This window comes from Dicentrarchus labrax, unplaced genomic scaffold (assembly GCF_905237075.1).
Source record: "Dicentrarchus labrax unplaced genomic scaffold, dlabrax2021, whole genome shotgun sequence".
In the NCBI taxonomy this organism is placed as follows: domain Eukaryota; kingdom Metazoa; phylum Chordata; class Actinopteri; family Moronidae; genus Dicentrarchus; species Dicentrarchus labrax.
In genome coordinates this window covers 13,613,681-13,636,370 of record NW_026136712.1, presented here as the reverse complement: position 1 = coordinate 13,636,370, position 22,690 = coordinate 13,613,681, and the positions used below count along the sequence as shown (strand labels likewise).

Here is a 22,690-nt window from a genome sequence, read left to right as displayed (position 1 = left end):
GAAGAAATGTCATATAGGTAAGAAATTAGTTGACCTCTAAATGGTTAAATAGTTAATAGTTCTCTTTTATTAGAGGTGTATCAATTTATACTTTAAGTCTGAGTCACAAAATAAAACAATTTTAACCATGGTTTGGAACTGTTTCACCATAAATCTTCAGCATCATATCTTTGTATGTTTAAAGATATAAAGTAGTACGTTCCTGCTAGTGTAAAAGCGGAAAAAGTTCCCTCTGGAGGCCCTTATTGTAGATAAAAACATGATAAAAGTGCCCTCTAAGGTGGCCCATGTGTGCAGGAAAATGCATGTAGTTCCCTGTAAGGCGCCCTAGCAGAAAAAATGTGATACATTTCCTACATGTTAGGAAATTAGTTGGCCTCTATTTGCCTCTAAATGGTTAAATACTTAATAGTTCCTTGTGTGTTCTTCAATCGGAGTCACACAATAACACAATTTTAATCAGGGTTGGGAACTGTTTCACCATAGATCTTCAACATCCTGTCTTTGTGTGTTTAAAAATATAAAGTAGTAGGTTCCTACTAGTGTGAAAGGGGCAAAAGTTCCCTCTGTATGCCCCTAAGGTAGATAAAAACATGATAAATTGCCCTCTAAGGTGGCCCATGTGTGCAGGAAAACACATGTAGTTCCCTCTAGGGCACCCTAGTGGAAAAAATTTGAAATTACTTGGCCTCTATCTGTCTCTAAATGGTTAAATAGTTAATAGTTCCTTGTGTAATCTCTTGTATTAGAGGTTTATCAGTTTATACTTTAAATCTGTCTCACAATAAAACAATTTTAACGAGGGTTGGGAACTGTTTCACCATAAATCTTCAACATCATGTCTTTGCGTGTTTAAATATATAAAGTAATGGGTTCTTATTACATTTAAGGGGCATTTTATTTAGTATATTTTTGCATTACTAATGAGCTATTGTCGTATCAAATGACTTTTTATAATTAGTGACTCTTGGGGTATACTGGTAAATAACTACTGCTATCATGAAGCTATTGAATATAAAAGAGAACAATGTGTTATCATCGTTTGAGTGTAGTAATGAGCTTTAAAGCATTTAATTCAATCTAAAGCAGTACATTTTAATCACAATAAATGTACTTAACATTATTCCCTTTTAACACAACTAAGTGCATTCAAATCTAGTGTGATTAACTTTAAGTCGGGTTTAGCATGTAATTAATATAGCATTAAGTGATAAGTACATTGACAAAAAGCACAACCTAAATATGTTTTTCAGCTGGGATTTCTACGCTAGGAAATTACTCGAGCTAGGGTTGCATTTCCATATTAAGCATAATAAATATTAGCATATTAGATATTTGCAAGTTACATTACAACCAGTTATATTCTGCTCTGTATGGGTTTTTGTCGACAAAAGCTTCAGTAAATATTCAAAAGCTTCTATAAACCAGAGACTTCCAGCTGTCTACGTTGTTCCTTTTTGACCTTTCGGTTCCTGTAATTGGACACCATAAATCTGAAGCAGTCCTGTATATGCCATAATGTACAGGGCTGTGTATTGTCTGGGGAAATTTTATTCAAAGAACAATTCATGCTGATACTATAGCAACAATATTCACAACCTAATAACTGCTGCTACTTCAAACAGCTGTTACACTGCGGTAGAGACACGTGTTTTAGTTCTGTAAAACACAAGTTGTCCGTTTGTCGTGTGCTTGAAATGTCCATCTAAAAATAAATGGAGGCATTTCTGGGGGCCTGAGTCAGCTGCAGTTACAAGTGTAAGACAGTCATCCGCTGCAGACAGTTGAGGGTTAAACAAAGGACATCCTCTAATTTCCCAAGACAGTGTAAAGTATCTGATCTTCAAACTCTGAGCTAAGAACAAGATAAATATCCAGAATTACAGTCTTTGCTGATAGGGAAAGGGGACAATAAGCATTATGTTATCACTGAATCAGAACATATCCCCACCCTTTGTAGACATACTCTGGCCCATATGTTGAGTTCAGTGCCTTTCATCTTTTAGTATAATGTTTACATGTTATGGCTCGTGTACTTTTGATCTTTGCATATCATTTTTCTCCTCCTTGTTAATCTAACCCCTTCATTAGATGCAGATTTTTACCCTTAAATGTCTGGAAAAAGGCCATTTGTGCCTTATTGTATAACATCAAGAAGCAGAAGCTCTGTGTTTGATGATGTTATTGTTGCTGGCTTTGGTAAAAAGCTAAGTTACCGTGTTTTACATTAACCAATAAATCTTAAACTGTAATGCTGCAGACTTAATAAATATAATAAAGGATTTTTGAGCTATTTCTGGCATTCAAATTGGCCAACTTAAAGACAGTTTACATTAACATGTTCAGCCTTTTTCGAACACGAATAACAGAGTAATCCATATAAGTCTGATAAAATTCACCTGGTGCAACAAGTTCTTAAACCCAAACCTACAAAAGTTCAGGCTTATCGACCAAGATGTTTTAGGGTGAACCTGATACATGATTTGATATGAAAACATATTGTGATCCGTTGGTATAACATCACAATACATTTTTCATAATGAAAGACTGCCTTCACTTTAACATGATAAGATACACAACAAAATAAAAGTCTGACTGTTGAAAAACCAATGGAGCCAAAGCATAATATGACATTTAATTTAACAAATTTAAATTAGAATTTTGCTGAAAATTGAAGCTGCTTTTTGAGAGATTGTGATGTAAGTTTTCATTTTCAAAGACGGATAAAAATTATCCCTATAAAAAGCCCTCTTTTAAACCAATTTATGAAAACCTCATCAATAACACACTGGTTTAAACTTTCTGCTCACCCTATCTTTGTTTCAGGATACATTTCAAGATAACCTCATCCAGGATTAACAAATCAATCCTCACACTGTATTCAAAGAACCAAATTAGCTGAGTGAGCATTCACTGGATTATTTTAGCCTGATAACAGCATGTTAGCCTGGATTAGTTCAACCACATTTGGAACAGAGCCCTGGCCGCTATAAGAATCCCACAACAGTCATCCATGATCATGAGATGGTCATGGGAACTTCCTCACAGGTTTTGGTTTCTTGGACACAACAGGAAGCTGAATCAGAAGAAAAGCAGACATGCTGGAATTAGATGTGAAGCCTTAGACCCTCCATTTTCTCAGAATGGTTCAGACCGGTTTGGTTTTTCTGTACTGACAACACAGACACACTGTTTTATATATGTAAGGCCCAAATTACTACAGCTTATTCTTTTAATGCTAACATATAACTTCAATAGTTTTCATCTGGTTCTGTTTCTTTAAATTTAAGTTAAAAGATAATGCTGATGGTTGTGTTTGGTCTGCTCTATATAAACTGTGTCATTCATACTAAATGAGTTATAACATGCAAAAACACAGTTGTGGTAGACATTAGTTTTCTGAGTTTTCTGTACCAGATGAGGACCTCTGCTGTTTGCTATGCAGTCTAAGAATATTATTTAACCAAATAAAAACAGGTAAATACACATTAATAAATGGCAAATTTGTCCCTTTAACCATTACAAAATCAATGTAGTCATTCACAAGCTTAAAGGAACACTTTAATAATACAGACAGGTTAGTGCCATATGAACACAGAAGGCAAGTGTGTATAAAAAATTAAAAGCAAAACATCATGATTGCAATAACACTCCTTCAGTAACAGCACACATTGACATAATCATATTTTTTATGTTGCAAATTATATGCAATGGTTATTGTAGACATGTTAAGCACAAATGAGCGATAAAGTGTGCTTGAATCGGCTCAGGTCATTATTATAATGGGTTATGATAAGAGTATTTTAACAGCTATAATATTATTTAAAATCTTATAATCAATAGAGCAGAATATGAAGTTTTTGATTGTTTTGAATGGCTTAATATTTTCTTTTTACTTGAAACACTAAAACATTTGTTGAACTGAGGAGGATCAGTTGTAATTAGGTAACTCTCCATTCTAGCATTTATTGAATGATGTTTTATGTTTGATAAGGCAGGCTACAGTACATTTTGTACATAGGCAACATTATGGAGAGTATTGAAAGGCACAATATTTCCCTGACCACTAGATGTCACTCACTGCACGTGTGAATACTGAGTTTATGTATACTATTGTGCAATGATTATAGGAAATATGACACTTTTCTTACGTTCAACTTTTCAATGTTACACATTAACACAATATAGTTTTGTTGTTATATTCACTGCAACTGCAGTTAAATGTGTCAAATCTTTCAGCATTACATATTTGCAAAGAGGCTTCAATGTGTTTTTATATATCTTATCTTTACCAACTACTCTTTAAAATCTGGGGACTAATCTGCTCACTTTTCATATTAAAAACTCAACATGCTTATTGGTTAAACACCTCTACCATTTGGTTCAGTAGTTGAAATGTAAGTCTTGGTTGGTCCATGTACCATGCAGGCAAACATCAGGCTCGTGGGCTCATCAATAAGGACAGCAACACCTCCAAAATAAAGAAGAACTCACAATGGGACGACTCCAGTTCCCACTCAAAATCCACATCAGATCTTACTTCACACTCTGAATGGAAACCTGGCCAAACTTAACAATACTTCCAAGTCCAAGTGGCCAAAATAAAAAACACAAATGTCACAAATGTAAATAACATAAAGCATTATCTGTGATACTTTGTTACAAGTGCTTTTTAGAAATCAAAACAATGTTTGCTGGAGAGGTTTAAGAGAGTTCAGCTGCAGAGAGAGACAGAAAGCAGGACTGAGAGGGTGGGGAGAGGAATGTGAGAAGCTGCTCTGCTGTGGATGGAGGGAAAACTCTTTCTCTTGTGCTTTGGTAGCGTCTTCTGCGTCACAGCATTGAATTACACCCACAGCTGGACAAAGCATCTGTATAACTGAGCCCAAACTCCGCTATTTAAGGCCAGTCATTCAAAGGAACAGATATGCAAACAATAAAAATAAAATCATAAACGTTATCACTGTGAAGACAATGGAAGCTTAATAATTCATCATTATACCGTAAGAGCTTCAACATGAATATGTATTGAGCACAGTAATACAAAGTGCATAAAAGCAAAGCATCATCCCATTAACACACTGTAGTTCTGTAAACATGGCAATACTAACATTGATTTTTCGAATGTAGGATTTAAGAAAGCAGCTAAATCACAGGACAAAAATCAAGGCGAGAAAACCTGCATTCACATGGCTTGCCAAACAGTTTTACCTTGAGTTCAGCATGACATTGTTTGGAAGAAAACCCACGAGTGATGAGTGCCAAGGCAGGGGCAGGGAAGTCCCGCTAATTGTTATTCACAGTTGGCTTTGACGGCAGTGGTTAAAGCTGGCTTTTAAACTTGGCACATATATGCGAGAAAAATATAACAATTAAACTAGAATACAATAGTGACCTGGGCTTTTGTCTCACAACATTCATCAAAGAGGCGAGAATGTAAAAACACACTTTCATCTCATAATTACACTTAAATTTGAGTAGTGCATCACAATGCATGAAACTAGACCACTGATCACTACGCTGATATTTACTGATAGAACAGGCTGGGGTTAGCACATTTGATTAATCATCACATCATCAAATTAATAATCTGTAACAGGATTCAAAGAATTACCAAAGCTCAGTAATGTATTCTGATTACATTCAAATTATGCTGCCAGATTTTATGGTACTTTTTCTGGACAGAATCAGAGCCGGTATGTACAGTTAAGAATAAGTGTCTTTCATTAGATCCCAAATTAATTAAGAAAGCTATGAAATATCACAATTTTGTTTTGACACAAGACACTATTAAGCATATCATTCAATAACATACAAACATTTTATAGAAACTGACTATATTCGTCTTTAACTCATTTAAGATATTTTATGAATAATATCTCAAATGACTGTACGGGAAATTTCTTATTTAAGCTTTCCTCTTGCGTGCTGCAATATAATGAAGTACATATAATGTTGGCTACAATGCATGATGTGTAATCTTAATCATGACAAGGTGTGATGGCTGCATTCATTTTAACTTCTTTATACAACGCTTCTTCTACTGTCCATGCTGATTCGTTAGCACTGTTGCCATGTGGACCCTAACATTTTGAAGCCAGAAACCCATCGTTTTGTCATTTTTAACAACCATATGTAATCAGAATACATTATTTCTCATGTGATGTAACAGAATACAGATCATTTTTATTTCAAACACAAGTATCCTCCAACATAGACACTACACTGCAGACATATTGCACAAAAAAAATTATCATAAACATTTGAAAACACTGACACAGTCAAAGAATTTATGGCATCTTGCTTTTCTTTTCTTTTCTTTCTTTTTTTTTTTAATAACAGGGAACTCACTGCGGACTTGCTTGAAAATATCATTCAGATAAACACTCTTACTCAATCTTTCTCTGCTTTAACTTCCTCCGTGGCCTCTTCTTTCTTCTCGTTGACGGCAGCTTCAGTTTTTTCCACATTTTCAACCGGCTCAGGGTCGGACTTTGGCTTCTCTTCCTCTTTCTTAGGTTCAGGAAGAAGGATGACTTTCCCGATGTTTTGGCGTTCGTGCATACGCCTCATGGCATCCACCACCTGAGAAAAGACAGAGACGAATCAGAACGGATGTGCACAATAGGTTTTTGTCTGTCATTTAAACCCCTCCAAAAATCTCTGTTAATGTGAGTCACTAAAACCCTGAAAAAAAATCAGTAGCTGCAGTTGAGACAAGTGGTAAAGACAACACTGACATATATTCACCTTATAAAGTCAATATGTCCACCTGATGAAGTCTAATATTCACTCTCGTTTTAGCTCCGTTTTGGTCTCCACCCACTCCTGAGGGCAATATCTGACTCTTTAGCTGATACATCCTTGCTACGTTCACCAGCTAGTCAGAGAGTTTTTTCACCTGCTTGATCAGTCTGCAAATTATGCTGATGAGATGATCTATTGTTAATGTGAAAGTATTGATTAGAGGAGCTTTAAGTGTGAACAAAAACAGGTTATTTAAGTGATCAATTAGATCACTTAGAGAATAAGTTTATTATTGTTGTGTTTTAGCATTTTGAGATCCATGTTCATCTTTGTGTTAAATTTTTATTGCTTAATTTGAATTTTGTACATTTCTTACTGTCTTTTTAACATCTTAGTGTTATGTATTTTATACAATATGCGGGTATCTCTTGGATTTAATGTGTCTTGTAGATCCATAAATCAATCAAATCAAAAACAGCGGCGTGTTTCCTTAGTTAACAAAAGCTGAAAAATAATCTCCTGAAGACTGTTTTAATTGGGCCAGTTTCACAGTGACACTAATGACCAATCAGTTAAAATGAGGAGGAAGATTAAGGTAAACAATGGCTATCTATGCTATGAATCTTGGCCATAAATCATCTGCACTTCCTATCATTTCCTGCCTCAGCTATTGTCTGTTTCCTGCTTGCTAACTCACTGCCAGGATAATCACACTCTTGTCCATCCTTGAAGCCAGCCAGAGAAACTCAAAACAAAGACATCCCCGTAAGTAGTGGATGCCACGGCAACAATTTAGACCATCACCTAGCAACGGCCCTTAAGTACCAACTCATCTGATGGGGGGACGGAGGTTGGCTCGTCTACCATAACATGAGTGATGGAAAAGAGGAAAACACCAGAGGGAGTTTTTCTCAGGCTGTGACGCAGAAGAAGCTTCAGTGGAGCTCCTGTTTCACTCCCACGGTGGAGCCACATTCATTTTAATGTCTTTCTGTGAAAACTTTGCAACTTTGCAGCTGAGAAAACATTAAAGACTTTTTTTTGCATTCAAATCATAAGGGACATTTTCTACATGTTGGGAAATACTCTTATTCCCTTTGTTGCAGAGGGTTTCATGAGAATACCGCTCTCATGTCTGTACAACAAATATGTCAATATATGTCGTAGTGACTGCTGCGTGACAGCAGCATGGGTAGTTGGACTGACGACGTTAGGCAGTGGCCCCCAGTTACTGATGAAGGTGACTTATCAAATTGTACCTGTTAGTTTAACATTTGTTGCGACAATAGCCAGAAATAGTAATAGTACTGTACTAGATAGCTAGCTCAGTCAATCAATCAAAAGTTCAATTTAATCATCACAGAAAAGTTAAATTAAAACTTTTTCTTTTCTTTTCCAATTCATAAATTCATGTTGTTCATAGGTAATCAAGATTAATTAATTTATCACCTGGCCTGCAAACATCTTGCACAGCCAGGTAATCTATGTAAAGTGTATGGTCTCAGACAGGAGCACTCTTCATGAAGTAAAAGCTTGTGTGTTTAACATTCAGTTAATTTCCAACGTTTGCCACTACTGTTGGAGCAGCTGAAAACTGCACAGGTTCTTCCAGATTTCCTAGACCTTGTTGTAAAAGTAGTGTTACATACAAACTAAAAAAGTAAAAAATGTTACACTTTCTTGAACAGCTTGCATTGAAACATGCACGTACTGTAGGGAGACGCCACCGCAGAAATGGCTCAAAATCTACCAGCACCACCTGTTACTTCTCCTTTGTTTAATCCATTAAAAAAAAAAAGACAAGTTAAGATTATATGTGCTGGACTATGTCTTGGCCTGGAGCAGTTTCCAGGAACCAGTGGAGACTAATTAACTATCTAAGAAATAGCCCAGTAAATAACCACCCATAAAACAGCAAATTAATTAATTATTAACTACGTTTTTTGTATAGCTGAAACAAATGAGATCACGCATTAGGGAGTTTTAGGGGTGCTGAAATGGAGATTTCTACCTTTGAACATAGACAGATTAGCTGTTTCCCCTTATTTCCAGACTTTGTGCTAAGCCAAGCTAACTGTCTCCTGGCCATAGCCTCGTATTTAGCTTACAGACATGACAGTGGTATTGATCTTCTCATCTAACTCTGAGGTTCAGTTTTCAGTGCTACCATGTATGCCCCAAAAAGTAATACCTCTTTCACATTTTTATACTTAAAAACAATCAAACCAACCTCCTCAAAGTGGTAGCGCGAGTCAATGCAGGGCTTGATCTTCCCCTGCTCGTAGAGCTCCAGCAGCTTCAACATAGTTCTGCTCAAGAGCTCCTCTTCAGTGATGTAGCCCAGGTGGAAGCCACAGACGGCCTTGTTGCTCTGCATCAGCTTCAGCGTGGTGAGAGAGAGCTGGTGGTACCAGGTCTTTGCCATGGCCAACAGGTTCTTCTTCTGGCCTGTCACACAATTGGCTGCACCTACAATGGCGGACAAAATAAATTATTTTTTCAATATTACAGATAAGGAAAAGGTCTCTAATTAAGCTGTTTTCCAATTTAATTTTGAATATAGGAATGTATGAGGCACGAAAAAAATAACAAATGACATTGCTTGTCACGGTGGAGTAAGGTAATACTGTTACATTTTTAAGAAAGAAGATTTCTTTGGGAGGTGTGAGTGTGAGAGATGTAGGCTACTACATCAAATCTCACACCTGAGTCACACACACTGAGTCATTTTCAAGTCTGCATTGAAAATGTCATTTAAAAGTACTGAAAAAATGGACTCTACAATGCCATATGATCTATCTGATGTTGCTGATTTGCCCCGTTTGAAAATAATAACACATAAAAATAGCCCCTGTGAGTGTACTATTACAGTATATATTACAGTATACTATTGGATTATTATAACTGATGCATTAGTGTATAAATAGTATTTTACTTTTGTAGCTGGTAGATAGTCTAAACTACCTTTTATACAGTTTTATAGTTTAATCTGCAAAAGTGCATATTTTCTATAAATATATCACATATAAGATTTTTTTTTTATGTACTTGAGTAAATGTAAATGTTTCTGTTAGCCACCATTTAAGTCAAGTAAGTTCAAATTAAATAGAGATAAAATGAGCAAGATCAGACTCAACAAATGCATATAAAACATCTTTTTTGTTTCCAAATGTCTTACCAAAGACTATAAGCGTGCCCATAGGTTTCAACAAACTAAAACCTTTCTGGGTGTCTGAACCACCAAGAGGGTCGAGGACGATGTCCACTCCTGCAGAGAGACACAATGAAGAAAAGGGGCATAGATGAGACAGAAAAATAAATATAAGGAGCTGTTTTATGTCTCTATATCAACTTCATATTCAGGAAACAAAAAGACACTGAAATATTATTAACAGGAAATAAGAAAATATGAACTTCTTCATCGTGGTCAGGCAAGAAAAGGGAAGGATTTGTGTTTTCGTTCTCAAACACGACAATGTTGTGGGTGTTTTTTTTACCCTTTGGGCTGATTTTGCGGATTTCTTCCACGTAGTCTTTGGTGCGGTAGTCGATGGGGTGAGTTACCCCACCTTGGGCAATGGTCTCATGTTTGGAGGCTGATGCTGTGCCAAAAACAGTCACATCCTGCACAGTCCGACACAGCTGGGTAGCAGCGATACCAACACCACCTACAGATGTGCAGACCAGCAGCACAAAGAAAAATGAGAATAGCAGCAACTGCAGGAGTTCATGCTAAAGCTTTTCAAGCTCTGTGTGAGCCCTCTCTGAAACACTATGTGATTTAATCATCAAACAGTGAAGGGCTTTAAGTGCTGTAATAGCACAGTGCTGATCTAATAAAAATAATCGATGAATAAAGCTACTTCCTGGATGACTCATATCTGCTTTACTAAGCTAAAAAATACCAGAGTTGATTGAACATACTCATTCACTCATAATACCTTATTCACAAAGCTATGATCAGGTGATTTGCCACTAAAACACCAACATATGCATTCAGATTTAAATAAAATCTTCTGTTATTATTTATTCATTTTTGTTGTGCCCTTTTGTAACAAACTGACACAGAGCAGTATAGTTATACATACTATACATGCAAGGCCATTAACAGTCAGTGTCTGACAGGAGTAGCTTTTGTACCTGCACACCAACTCGATTAAATCCAAATAATTATTATCCTTATACTGATATTTGTGGATTGGATTTAAATTCAATTACATCTTGCTGAATTTAAAAATTGTGAATAAACAAATTTACATTTGATTGAATGATGAAAAAACACAGTGTAAATGCCATAATGATGTAGTGTTGGAACAAACCAAAACAGAATATGCAGTATATGTGTTACTGTCAGACAGTCAGAAAAAGATTATCTTTCAACCTTTGGGGGGAATTGATCGGAGAAAACTGGATTTCAGGGGGTTAAAAGATAATACATGTACATCAGATTGAATTTAAAGAGTGGTGGATTTAGATTAATCTCTAATAACAACAACTCAGTTCTACCGTGGTGATGTGATTTTCATAGTGTCTGAAACTTTCAGAGGAACAAACAAAAGCTGCAACAGCTGACAGTGATTTCTGCTCTCTATGGCCTTGTACTGTTTACTATGAAAGGTTTTTCATCATGTCTGCCTGGGTGTGCAAGCACACCAGTAATCCTCCCTGCCCTTTTCATCACCCAGGCCTCATGTGGCTGATTCATACAGGTCAGCTGACAGCCACCCGCCCACTCAACACTGAAGCATGGCCTTTGAGAGGGGGGGATGTAGAAGAGCACTGGACCATGATGGTGGATGCTGACAGACACTTGGAATCGAGAGTGGTTGACAAACACTGAGCTATCTCATTTACTGCGGCTTTGACATCGAATTCAACATTTAATGTTGAATTCAGACTTTAATAAATAACAAAACTAAAGGTGAAAAAAATGGCATGAAGAATTGTAAGTCTTTAAAAAGGTGAAAGAGTCATTTGAGTTGATATGCAAATCTCTAGCAAGCTGAATACATAGTAAATCGTTCCAATATAGATGCTGCGAATAATAAAACAACAACAACACAAACAATCTAGGTTAAGATAACAAAACATTCTTCTACCCATTACCACCTAACGTACTGAGAAATTATTCGGGCACAAAAATTCCCAGCACTCTGATGTTCTCATAATTACCATTATTAAACAAATGAGCTGGAAAAAAATGCTCTCTTGAAAATGTTTCACCACCCATCTGAAAAGGTTTTGTAGTCGTCACACCCTCAAGAGAGGAACAACAAACAGCCACCACATCGAGGGTGTGTCTCTACCGCTCAGGTTACAATGTTGATCAGATATAGCACCATGAGGCACGGTTACTGTGCGATCAATCAGAAAATTAAATCAGATTTTCAGCTAAAATAAGAATGCGAGTTCACCACAGTTTATAAAACAATCTCAATACAAAGTCCATTTAGTAGCTGTTTATTAGCTTTCAACTTTTCAGCTTGAACTCTGAACCTCAGTTGTTAAGCTGACATAGACGAGAGGTCCTTAGAGTAATGAAAAAAATAATAGATAATTAAACTCCACCTGGTGATGAAGGATATGTGATATGATTAAAAGCATCAGAGAGGCTACTAAATAGATCTTGTGATGAGATGGTTTTCATAAATTATAGCATGACAACATGACGCAGGTTGAATTCAAAGGAAAGTCATGACATTTACTTGGCACAGGATGTTTCTGACGTCACTGACCCAGCAGGATGCCCCGGTACAAACTCAGAATTTAAAAATTGTTGTTTTTTAACGGAACCTTTAAGAGGATTTATCAATTTATGTATATTTTGAAGTATAACTCAACACCAGAAACAAGCTGATTACTCCCTGTGGACACTGTGTCATTGTTTAAAGCTTTTGTAAACATGCCATCAAAGTGTTTTCTCTATGACATTTCATATTCATGAAAAAAATAAGTGTGGGTGTGCTCTGATGATGAGAAATACACCTTTTATGTGAAATAATCACAACTGTTCTAACTCCAGCAGATAGAAGGTTCATGTTGGATCCCATCGTTCACGGCGAGAAGCCGATTGAGAAAATGTGTTTTCAGGGCCTTTAAAAGATACAAATGAACTATCTCACTATATCACTGCGACTGATGTAATACTACCAGGACTGGTGGGTTTAAACACCTGGACACACAATCCTCTACAGTAAATGAGACATAATTGCTTGTTACGCTGTTGGACCTTCATTTTTGAAATGTCAAGTGTTGCCAAAGCAACCATGCCTGATAATGATCCTGTTTGTTATGAATACTCTTTTATGAGACCATCTCACACACACACACACACACACACACTATTACTTTACCTATGACCCACAGTCACATGGCTGATTTTCAGCACAGAAATGTGGCTGCATTCAGAGAAGTGATTAGTGACCTGGAGTGAACGAGCTGTGCGACTCTTCACAGGTTACCCCGGAGACTGCGGGAGATGTTTGTTATATTTCATAATTAAATCAGCAGGGGAGACTCTATGTCCAACCATCCAATATGGTGGAGCCCACTGATGTAGGCTGAGGAGATGACTCATGTTTTGATTCATTTCTCGTAATTGTTTGGTATATGAAAATGTCAGAAATACAGTTTTCGTGCGTCAAAGGTGTCACCTTGACATTGTATTCAAGTAACAGTCCAAAATTAAAACACATTCAATTTACATGGATTCAAAACAGAGAGAAGTGGCACGTCACCACATTCAAGAAGCTATAACTAGCAAAGGTTTTGCATTTTTGCTTGATAAATAACTTAAACCCATTAAAGGATTGCTCTTGTTGTCAGTTTGTTGTTTTCTGTGGATCATCTTTTTGATTAAATGGTTAATGGCTTCAGCATTGCATTGCATCATAACATTTAAAAACCACAAGAAAAGAGAAGCAGAACTTTTGTTGCAGTTTGCAACTTGAATTTAACTGCAGAAATGATGAATCTCATTATTATACTGTCATATTTGACACTGATTAAGCCAAAGGAAGGGGCATTTCAACACATGTTTGCTCATCAATGTGTCAGACACCGCAGACTCCGTTTGGACTCATCTGGGGGAAATGATCCAGTATTCAAAATAGCCCTCACTGCATTAGTATGTACGGTGTGTGCCTCACCTGCTGCCATGTGAATAAGAACACTCTTGCCCGGCCTCAAATTGGCCATCTCAAACAGCATCATGTAGGCGGTCAGGTAGTTAATGGAAAGAGCAGCACCCTCCTCAAAGCTCATCTGCTCGGGCATGGGGAAGGTGTGGTTAGCGGACACAACAACCACTTCCTGCCACATGCCACTGCGGTTCATCACAATGACGCGATCTCCCACCTGAAGGAGGAAAAAAAGGAAGAGAGTGAGGGAGGAGGCACAGGACCAAGTTACTGAGGGAAACAGTCAAACTAAAACAGTGCAGCAGCAGAAATGTGTGTTTCCTAATGTTTATTAAGTTCTTGACATCAGCTTACAGATAGATTTTGGTTTAATTTGTCCAGAGATATCTAGCTGTGAGATTTATGTCTTCACTCCAACTCGATGGAGGTAAAATGCAATTTCACTGCTCACAATAGTGAAAAATGATATTTAAACATTTAATTCAATATCATGTGGTTTAGGGGAACTGACTCTCTGAGTGAAGGAAAGAGTTTAATACAGATCTTGTGCACTGCCTTTTCCAGGAGCTCAGTTTCCTCTGTCTGCACATCCTCTCTCTTGTCTTGAGTTTAAAGGCACACTATGCAAGATTTTTACCTTAATATAACAGCTTCGAAGTCATTTCGATGGTAAACGAACTCGTAGTATATTGAATCATCCTGATAGCAAAGCAGGAGAGGGACGCCGCTGGCAGAACCAGCAATGCAAGTCTGAAAGGTGGCGTCCCGCCAAATCTCGCGAGAATCAGCGACATAAGAAGCAGCCTCAATGGAAGACACTAGCAGGCATTCACTCAGACGTTACCTGGTAAGTAGACATCTTCGGAGTCTATCTTTGCCTGTTCGATGTCCGACGCTTCCATACTGAACATGTACCGGTATACAGGGGGGAGGGGATCAGGCCGTGAGTGCAGAGACGCAGAGCCGTATATAGAGATGGCTCTGGTGAGTGGTATTTATGACAGTTACCGTTAAATACAAGTACTCCGCAGCGACTCTAGGGCTAGCTGTTTGACAAAACCGGAAAACTGCATAGTATGCCTTTAAGACACTGGAGCTGAGTTTTTTTTTTTTTTTTTTTTTCACACAGTGCATCCGATAGGAAATTGAGGTCAAATGACACGAAGGCCAGTTATTACACTACTGCTCTGCTCTGTCAACATACACATTCATCCATAGAAAAGAATGATTTTACAGCAGTCACCTTGTCATAACAACTAAACTCAAATTTCTTGAAATGTTTAATGGGTTCATTTGGACGACATTTGAACTACTTAAATTAAATAAATAAATAAATAATTGTTCGTCTTATAAAATGCCCATTGCAATTTCCCAGTGCCCAACGTAATGTCTTCACATTCACGTCATTTGTTCGTCTGACGAACATTTTATGTAAACACTGTTTATTAGTTTTCTTTTACCAGTACAAATGACAAGGACAAGAACATTGTCTCCGACCCCCCCACCCCACTTTCCCAAATCCTTCCCAATAATAACATTGTATAAAACAGGACAGGAAACTGATAATAATGTCTAACAAGCAAAACCAAAATAGCAGTACCAAAACTAGCGAACATTTTAAAACCAAAAGATATTTGATTTACTGTCATATATAGGGCTGCACCATATGGTAAGAACATCATATTAATATTACATCTGGAGAACAAGATTTGTAGGCAAGGGCGTCTCTGCAGCACTACAGTACAACATTATAATGCTATTTTGTCACATTTTCTGTTATATTTTATAATATTCTTATTTTGTTATTCTTTATTGTACTTTTACACTTCTGCTGTGTCTAATTTGAATTTCTCCAACGGGGGATCAGTAAAGAAACAGCTTATCTTATCTTTGTCACATATGATGCAGAAAAGCAGAAAATCCTTACATATCAGGAGCTGGAACCAACATATGTTTTTCCTTACAAAATGACGGAAACAATGAAAATAGTTTTCCTTTGACTGACTAACAGAAATATATCACTTTGGTTGCATATTGAGAATTAAATATTATTTGCACAGGTATCGCTTTTGTGAAATTTCTACATTTCTACTTTCCTGTTTTAGAAAACACAAATCCAAAAATGTTGTCTTCACACATACCGTCCTCAGAACAATATAACATAGAACCTGCTGCATGTGCCTGAACTGGTTCTATTCGTATGAGCTCTGACAAGGCAGCTTATGGGAAATCTTGTTCCCGCTTTGTGTGCTGCTGTCTTCCACAGAGAAGTGCTATTATTAAAGTATCACCGGTGTTGCGAAACTTGCCAAAAAAAGTGAAGGGCACAGGAAAGAAGCCTGATCTGATTGTGAATGCTGCAGTGCTTCCTGTTAAAACAGCCTCAAGAGCTCTGATCCACACCCACTTCCTGCTGCACACAACCCCTCGACAATAGACAGATGACACACACATAAAAATATTTACACACACATTCGCACACACACACACACACACACACACACACACACACACACACACACACACACACACACACACACACACTTTTCATGTCTGTTGCAGTGAGATAATGGAAATATCTCCAGTTTTTATGCTTCAACTTTCACCTCAGATGACATGCTCCTTTTTGGGTTGATTAAGTTTCTCAACCCTCGGTCTTATGAAACACTTTCAAACCCCCACTGGATGACCTCAAAACTGTAAGAGGCCAATTTAAAAAAGCTGAGCTCAGTTCCTGGACAGCTGACATAAACTGAGGTAACTGAAATGATGTTTGAAGTAGAACAGCGAACACTTCTCCAAAGCAGAAAGAGAACAAACATACAGATGGACATTGCTGGAAAAAGTACTGTGTCTAACATTTAGGAAGATCTATTGGCAGAAATGGAATATAATATGTATAGGTACGTTTTATTTAGTGTATAATCACCTGAAAATAAGAAATGTTGTGTTTTCGTTACCTTAGATTGAAACTTTTTTATCTACAGAGGAACTGGGGCCATGTTGAACTGCCATGTTTCTACAGTAGCCCAGAAAGGACAAACCGAACAATGGCAATTTTCAGGAAATATTGGTTGCAATTGCAATCACGGCATTCCTTTTTTAATTAAAAATTAAACCCCCATACTCCTTCTTTTTATAATTTTAATATAAACATGTGTGTACGCACCATTAAGGGACTGCTACTATTTTACATACAGGTAGCCAGTGTAGTCCAGTGGTTCAGTGTCAGACCACTCCAAAGGGTCAGAAGATAAATCTGAGGGTTTCGGGAGATGATTAATGAGGTTGAAAAGGAAAATATTTTTATTACATTTTTGGACTGTTATTTGTAAAATATTGGATAATTTGACCTCTTTGGGCCTCAGGCGGTTATTAAATGAAACCAAGAGCTTCAGACATCTGAAAGTTGTTGGGGGCCCCTGAATACACAGTTTTTTTCTTTATTAATAATAAAAATAAAAAACATCAAAGCCACCTGCTTTAATTAACCAAATAGCGTGTAATGTACTGAGCTCATTACGCAGCAGATTGCCACACATCCTCTCATCTACATTAAAGTTGATTAAAGAGTTTATTTACAGAACAGATGGTGTATTTCTTTCAAATCGGCCAGTTGGAACCGTTTCACACAGAAATGACTGCTCCCACCTTTCCAAAATATCAATCAAGTGAGCCATAATCATTGAGCGTCAATGCATTTTTTCTAGAAACATCTGTGACAAGGTAATGCTGGATCTGGAATCTGAAAAAGACGAGTCGCAAATGGGATCCTACATAACACATCTGCTCTGTCTGCCTTCCAGCACGTCTTATGAAATAACCACACCCTCCTGTCCTCATGTGTTCCCTTTATGTTATTATCCACTGCGCTCTGTGCCTATGTACACTGCAGTCCCACCCAGATTCTTACACTAACCTCACCAACCACCTTTTTCCCCCACTTGCCACATCATTTCAGTGCTTGTTACATTTTAAATTTTTTGCTCTATCCTTGCTGGGATCCTTAATTTCACACACACTCACACTCACACTCACACACACACACACACACACACACAGCTTACTGCGCTTACTGCATCTGGGGTTTTGTGGTGTCTTGTGTTTTGCTGCTTCCTTCCAGAAAGGAGGTGTTGGAACGCACCACTCCCCCCTATAGGATTCCTGCTCTCCGAAAATGGAGAAAAAGGATGCAGGGAGGAATGAGATCAGGGTGGGATAGGAGTGTAGCAAGTGGAGGAGGAAGAAGAGGAGGGGGAGGGAAATTCCATACTGTCACAGAGGGACAGGGAGGAGCTTCAGTAATAATATAAAACACATGTAAAACTCAACCTAGAAAATATGTGTCTGATTAAAAGAAGACTGATGTCTGACCCCAAAGTATCTCATTTAGATTGACACCAAGTTAAAGGAGTTTGAGTACTTCGAGGCCTTGTTCACACTACATCTAAATATGGTTATTGTGTCTCATGATAATGCTTAATATGGTCAAGTTCACACTCAGAGGACTTATAAAAGGCAGCTACAACTAGCAGTGAAACATCCTCTTTCAAACAAGTCACACCAACTGACTGAAGTACTGTGAAAACGAGCTTGGGTGCTGCATGTGTGGATGCACATATCACCAGTTTTGTGACATTCGAGTCACAGAGCTAAGCATCCGCTCGTGTGGATAATATATACCGCATAATCAAAAACTTAGAAGATCATCTAACAAGACTTGACACTGTTCTGAAGGTATTTCCACAATCCTTTAAAGATTCTTTCAACTATCTGGATGAAATAATATTCCCTATGTTTACCTGTTTCTCAAGTCGCAACTGCATTTCCTATCCAGGTAGCTGGAAATTACAGCCTACACACCTACACAAACACAAAATGTCTTGTATGAAACTATAAAATTCTGGAAAGTAACATCAATTTAAACCAATATAATCGATAATAAAATATTATGGTTTTGATTCAAGGTTTACAAATTGAGCAAGGAGATAGGGAGTCATTTCCAGGTGGCAAACTAAGCCACTAAGGAAACTAGTTAAAAAAAATAAAATAATTCATCAAGCAAAAGAGATCCATCCATATGGTAAGCTCTGTAACTCAAATCTAATGTTAATATATGAGAGGCACAAACTTTGGTCAAGGATACTCAATGATTAACTGCGCAGAGCTTCCTGAATGATTCATTTCTCTTGAAAAACACTGGCAGGAATAACAAATCACTGGCTCAACTTATTCAATTCCTCAACCAAAAATGCTGCAGTTTGATGAAATTATTTAAAAAAATTATAGAGGAGAGTGAGAGAAAAACTGCCTGAGTTAGTTCTGCCTGGAAGTCATCTGTTTATGAGATTTACATACAAATGCATCTCTTATGAACCCAATGACACAGCTGAGAAGTCAACTGAATGAAATATGCGTGTTTTCCAGCTTCCACATGCATGATTACACGCACACAGAACACAAGTGACTCCAGTTGAAGACCAACAATGATGGCGGAAAAAAACATTTTGCAGCTTGGATTCTTTGCACCAGTGGAGGTAAATAAATCGGAATCTCAAATTGAAACCTGGAGTCTTTAAATAAAGCTGTGTTATGAAGTCGCAGTGAGTCAATATGGTTTCAGCCTCGATATGCTGTAAAAAAATAAATGCGGTGTAACCAACGGAGCCTTTGGCCTCTGGGATCAGCTCTGCAGTATGTCAAGAAAATGTGCTTTACCTGCAGGGAACAGGTAGGCTTCAAATAGATTTAAAACCACAAGCACTACACAACTAGCAGGTGTTACTACCTGTTTCCACTTGCAAAAAGCAGGAATAGCATGAAAACCTGAGGCTTTTACATCTGGGTTTATAAATTTAAAGGAGGCACAGACACATAACATACAAATATTCTATTATCTAAACTTAATAAAACTCGACCTTTGGAAAGCTCTTATCAAACAGAGGGTAAATATTTTCTTGTGCCAATAAGAAGAATGTTAAACACGTCAAGGACAAACTAAATCAAACATTGTAACTATTCATAAAGCCAGAATGTTACATCTTGCTGACAGAAAGCATCTTTTCACACAGTTTTTTTTTTAAATGAAGACACCACAATGGACTGATGGAGGTTATTTATCAAAAGGGTTCTGCTTTTTCATTCTGCATATACAACGTACAGCACAGAACTGCTTTAAAACATAGATAAAAGACAAAAAAATGCCTTTGTGCAAATAGATGGAATTAATTATTAAATATTAGAGATGTACATCTGCATCAGTGAGGCTGATGCAATATGCATCACGACGCATTGGCAACAATCTGATTAATTAAAGACAGATATGAAGCAAATACCAATGCAATATGATACAGTTCACACTTACTGAGATTTGATTTAATGGAAAAGAATATGATGCTAAGATGAGCAATAAGAAGATGTTAGAAACAGTGCATCCTGATTTCATCCCAATCTCTTTGGTGCAATCACATCCTGAAGTTCTACTACATACAGAGCTGAAACAACTATTTTGATGATGAATACATTGTTGAAGGTATCTTTTTTGCCAAGCTTTTATTGGTTCCAGCCTCTCAACTGTGAGGATTTTATGCTTTTCTGTGTGTTATCTCATGGAAATCTTGAATATTTTGGGGTTTTGTTGGACTGACAAAACAAACAATTTGAAGACATCATCTTGGTCTTTAGGGGAAAAAAAGTGTTTTTCACCATTTTCAGAAGAATAATCTTTAGTTAAAGGCCCATTTAGATCATTTGGCCATTTTCCCCCACTTTTTTTCATTATGGCCCAACAAAGAGATTAGAGGAACTTTTTAATTGACCTTTCTTCAAATAAACAGTGAAGTATAGGCTAACGGATTTGTCTGTTTTCTGCCATTAAAGGCCATTGATTAACAGGTTTTCTTGATTTCTCTACGACTTTCACAAAAGAAACAGGGGGAGCACTAATCTGGTTTAGTGTTTGGAAAAGATTACTCGCATGTCTTGGCCAGGAAGGAGAACCCATGTGCCACTGAGGACCAATAGGGTGCGGATCTCCAGTCCACAAACACTTGTCAGTGAACTCAGCTGATGTAGGTTTAAATCAAAATCCCCAGCAGCTCCACAGCACATGACTGCACATTGTTTACGCGCACAGTGGTATTTAGTGGGTGTGAATGCACTCAGCAGGCCTTTACTCACTTTCCGGTCCTTCACATCCTCCGCGACCGCTTCAATGACCCCGGAGCCCTCCATTCCCATCGTGACAGGCGGGGCGGGCAGCAGCTCGTACAGCCCCTGTCTGCCGAGCAGCTCGGCGAAGTTCAGCCCGCACGCCTTGACGCGCACCAGGATCTCTCCCGCTTGCAGCTGCGGCTGGCTCTGCGCCTTCACCTGCAGCTTGACTTTGTCGTAGCCCCCGTACCCCGTCAGGACCAGAGCCCGGCAGGAGAGAGGCTTCTCCTCGGCCGCAGGGCTGCTCCCTCCCGCTGCTGCAGCCTCCTGCTGCGGTGCGTCTGAGGCTGCAGCCGGCGGAGGCTCGTCGGGTTTCTTCTCCTGCTCAGGTTGTTGCTGCGGAGTTGGAGCCTCTTCGCCAGACATGATAACCACTTGTGATGTGCGCCCTTCTCTAGGCTTTCAGTGCAGAGCGGCAGTTCAGCCTGTAGGGCGTTTCTTTTGGAAAAAAAAAATTAAAACAAATATTTCTGGTGAAAAGTGAAATGAGTGTCCGTCACCACAGACGGTCCGAGCCTTTGTAAAAAACGATTATTGCTGCGTGGTTTCCTCTGTCTGTGTGTGTGTGTGTGTGTGTGTGTATGCGCTCCGCTCAACAAGTGACCAATGTCAGAACAGACACAATTAAAACCTTGATTCCGGTTAGGATTTTCACAATAAAACATTTGAGAGTTTGAGCATTTTAGGTTTTTTGGGGCTGTGACTCAAAAGCAATTAGATTTATCAAAAATAAAACAAAACAAACAAAAAAAGGAGTTGATTTCACAATAAAAACCGATCTAGATTTTGCTGGTGATTTTAAAAATAAAGTTAAATTTAAAGAAAGAAAAAACAGTAACAAGTCATAGCAATGCCATTAGGTTATCCTGACCCAAGAAATCATGGCTTTTTGCTTTTAAACAATTATATAGAAGAAATATGTGTTAAAAAGTGCATAAAATGCTAAATAAGATTTGAATAATTACATTTTGTCTCTGTGTGGGTGAAATTCTTCCACATTACCAACATTAACCTAAGTATTAAAGCAATATTTCTGTGAATGTAACTGAATATGTTCTTTTAAATCTGAAATAGACAACAAGGATCACATTTAGATGTCACTTAAACAGCTAATAAACTTCTATCTAGTTGCAGATGTACTCAGTATTTGTTGGGGGTATTTTAAAAATGTAATCCGATACAATTACCCATTACCTATTAAAATGTAGTCATTAACCTAATCTAGGGATCACAATATTAACATTACTCCCTGAGCCTGGTTGTGGTTAAGATTCCAGTTTGAAGTGATTTTTTTATAACTTGAGATGGCTTTTATTTAAATGCAAAGTCTTGTAACTTCCGGTGTTTCTCTACCTGTTTGTGGCTGACTTGACGCAGCTGAAAAAGTGACCGATCCGTCTTGTTGGCCAAATGTGAGTCAGAGAGCTGCGGAGAGCTTCAAACCCCGGATACTGGAGTACTGGGAGGAAGACAGGGGAGGTCGCAGCTGGAGGAAATACATGCAGCTACAGTTCAGCTCCCACCTGCTGTTCAGGAGGGAATCTGGTGCATGTGGATGAACAATGTTCTCCAGTTGTTGACCATTATAGTAA

At 37.9% G+C, this 22,690-nt stretch overlaps 1 protein-coding gene across 1 annotated transcript; it reads right to left on the bottom strand.

Moving 5' to 3' along the window:
* Positions 1 to 3,543: 3,543 nt before the first annotated feature.
* LOC127373262 (synaptic vesicle membrane protein VAT-1 homolog) lies at positions 3,544 to 21,710 on the bottom strand. The gene is made up of 6 exons (XM_051417590.1): positions 21,066 to 21,710; positions 13,896 to 14,103; positions 10,245 to 10,415; positions 9,926 to 10,015; positions 8,978 to 9,216; positions 3,544 to 6,585 (listed from the first exon to the last, which is right to left on the bottom strand). Exons 1-6 carry the CDS (start codon positions 21,462 to 21,464, stop codon positions 6,394 to 6,396), a joined length of 1,299 nt encoding a protein of 432 aa, XP_051273550.1. The 5' UTR covers positions 21,465 to 21,710; the 3' UTR covers positions 3,544 to 6,393.
* Between the last annotated feature and the right edge of the window lie 980 nt (positions 21,711 to 22,690).

What these genes read in the sequence shown, in the direction of transcription:
- LOC127373262 (XM_051417590.1), bottom strand. Translation starts at nt 21,464, where the DNA reads ATGTCTGGCGAAGAGGCTCCAACTCCGCAGCAACAACCTGAGCAGGAG. An exon ending in GGGCACGCTTATAGTCTTTG is followed by an intron (nt 9,217 to 9,925) that starts GTAAGACATTTG and finishes CCGCCATTGTAG; the next exon opens with GTGCAGCCAATTGTGTGACA. An exon ending in CGCGCTACCACTTTGAGGAG is followed by an intron (nt 6,586 to 8,977) that starts GTTGGTTTGATT and finishes GTCTTTTCTCAG; the next exon opens with GTGGTGGATGCCATGAGGCG.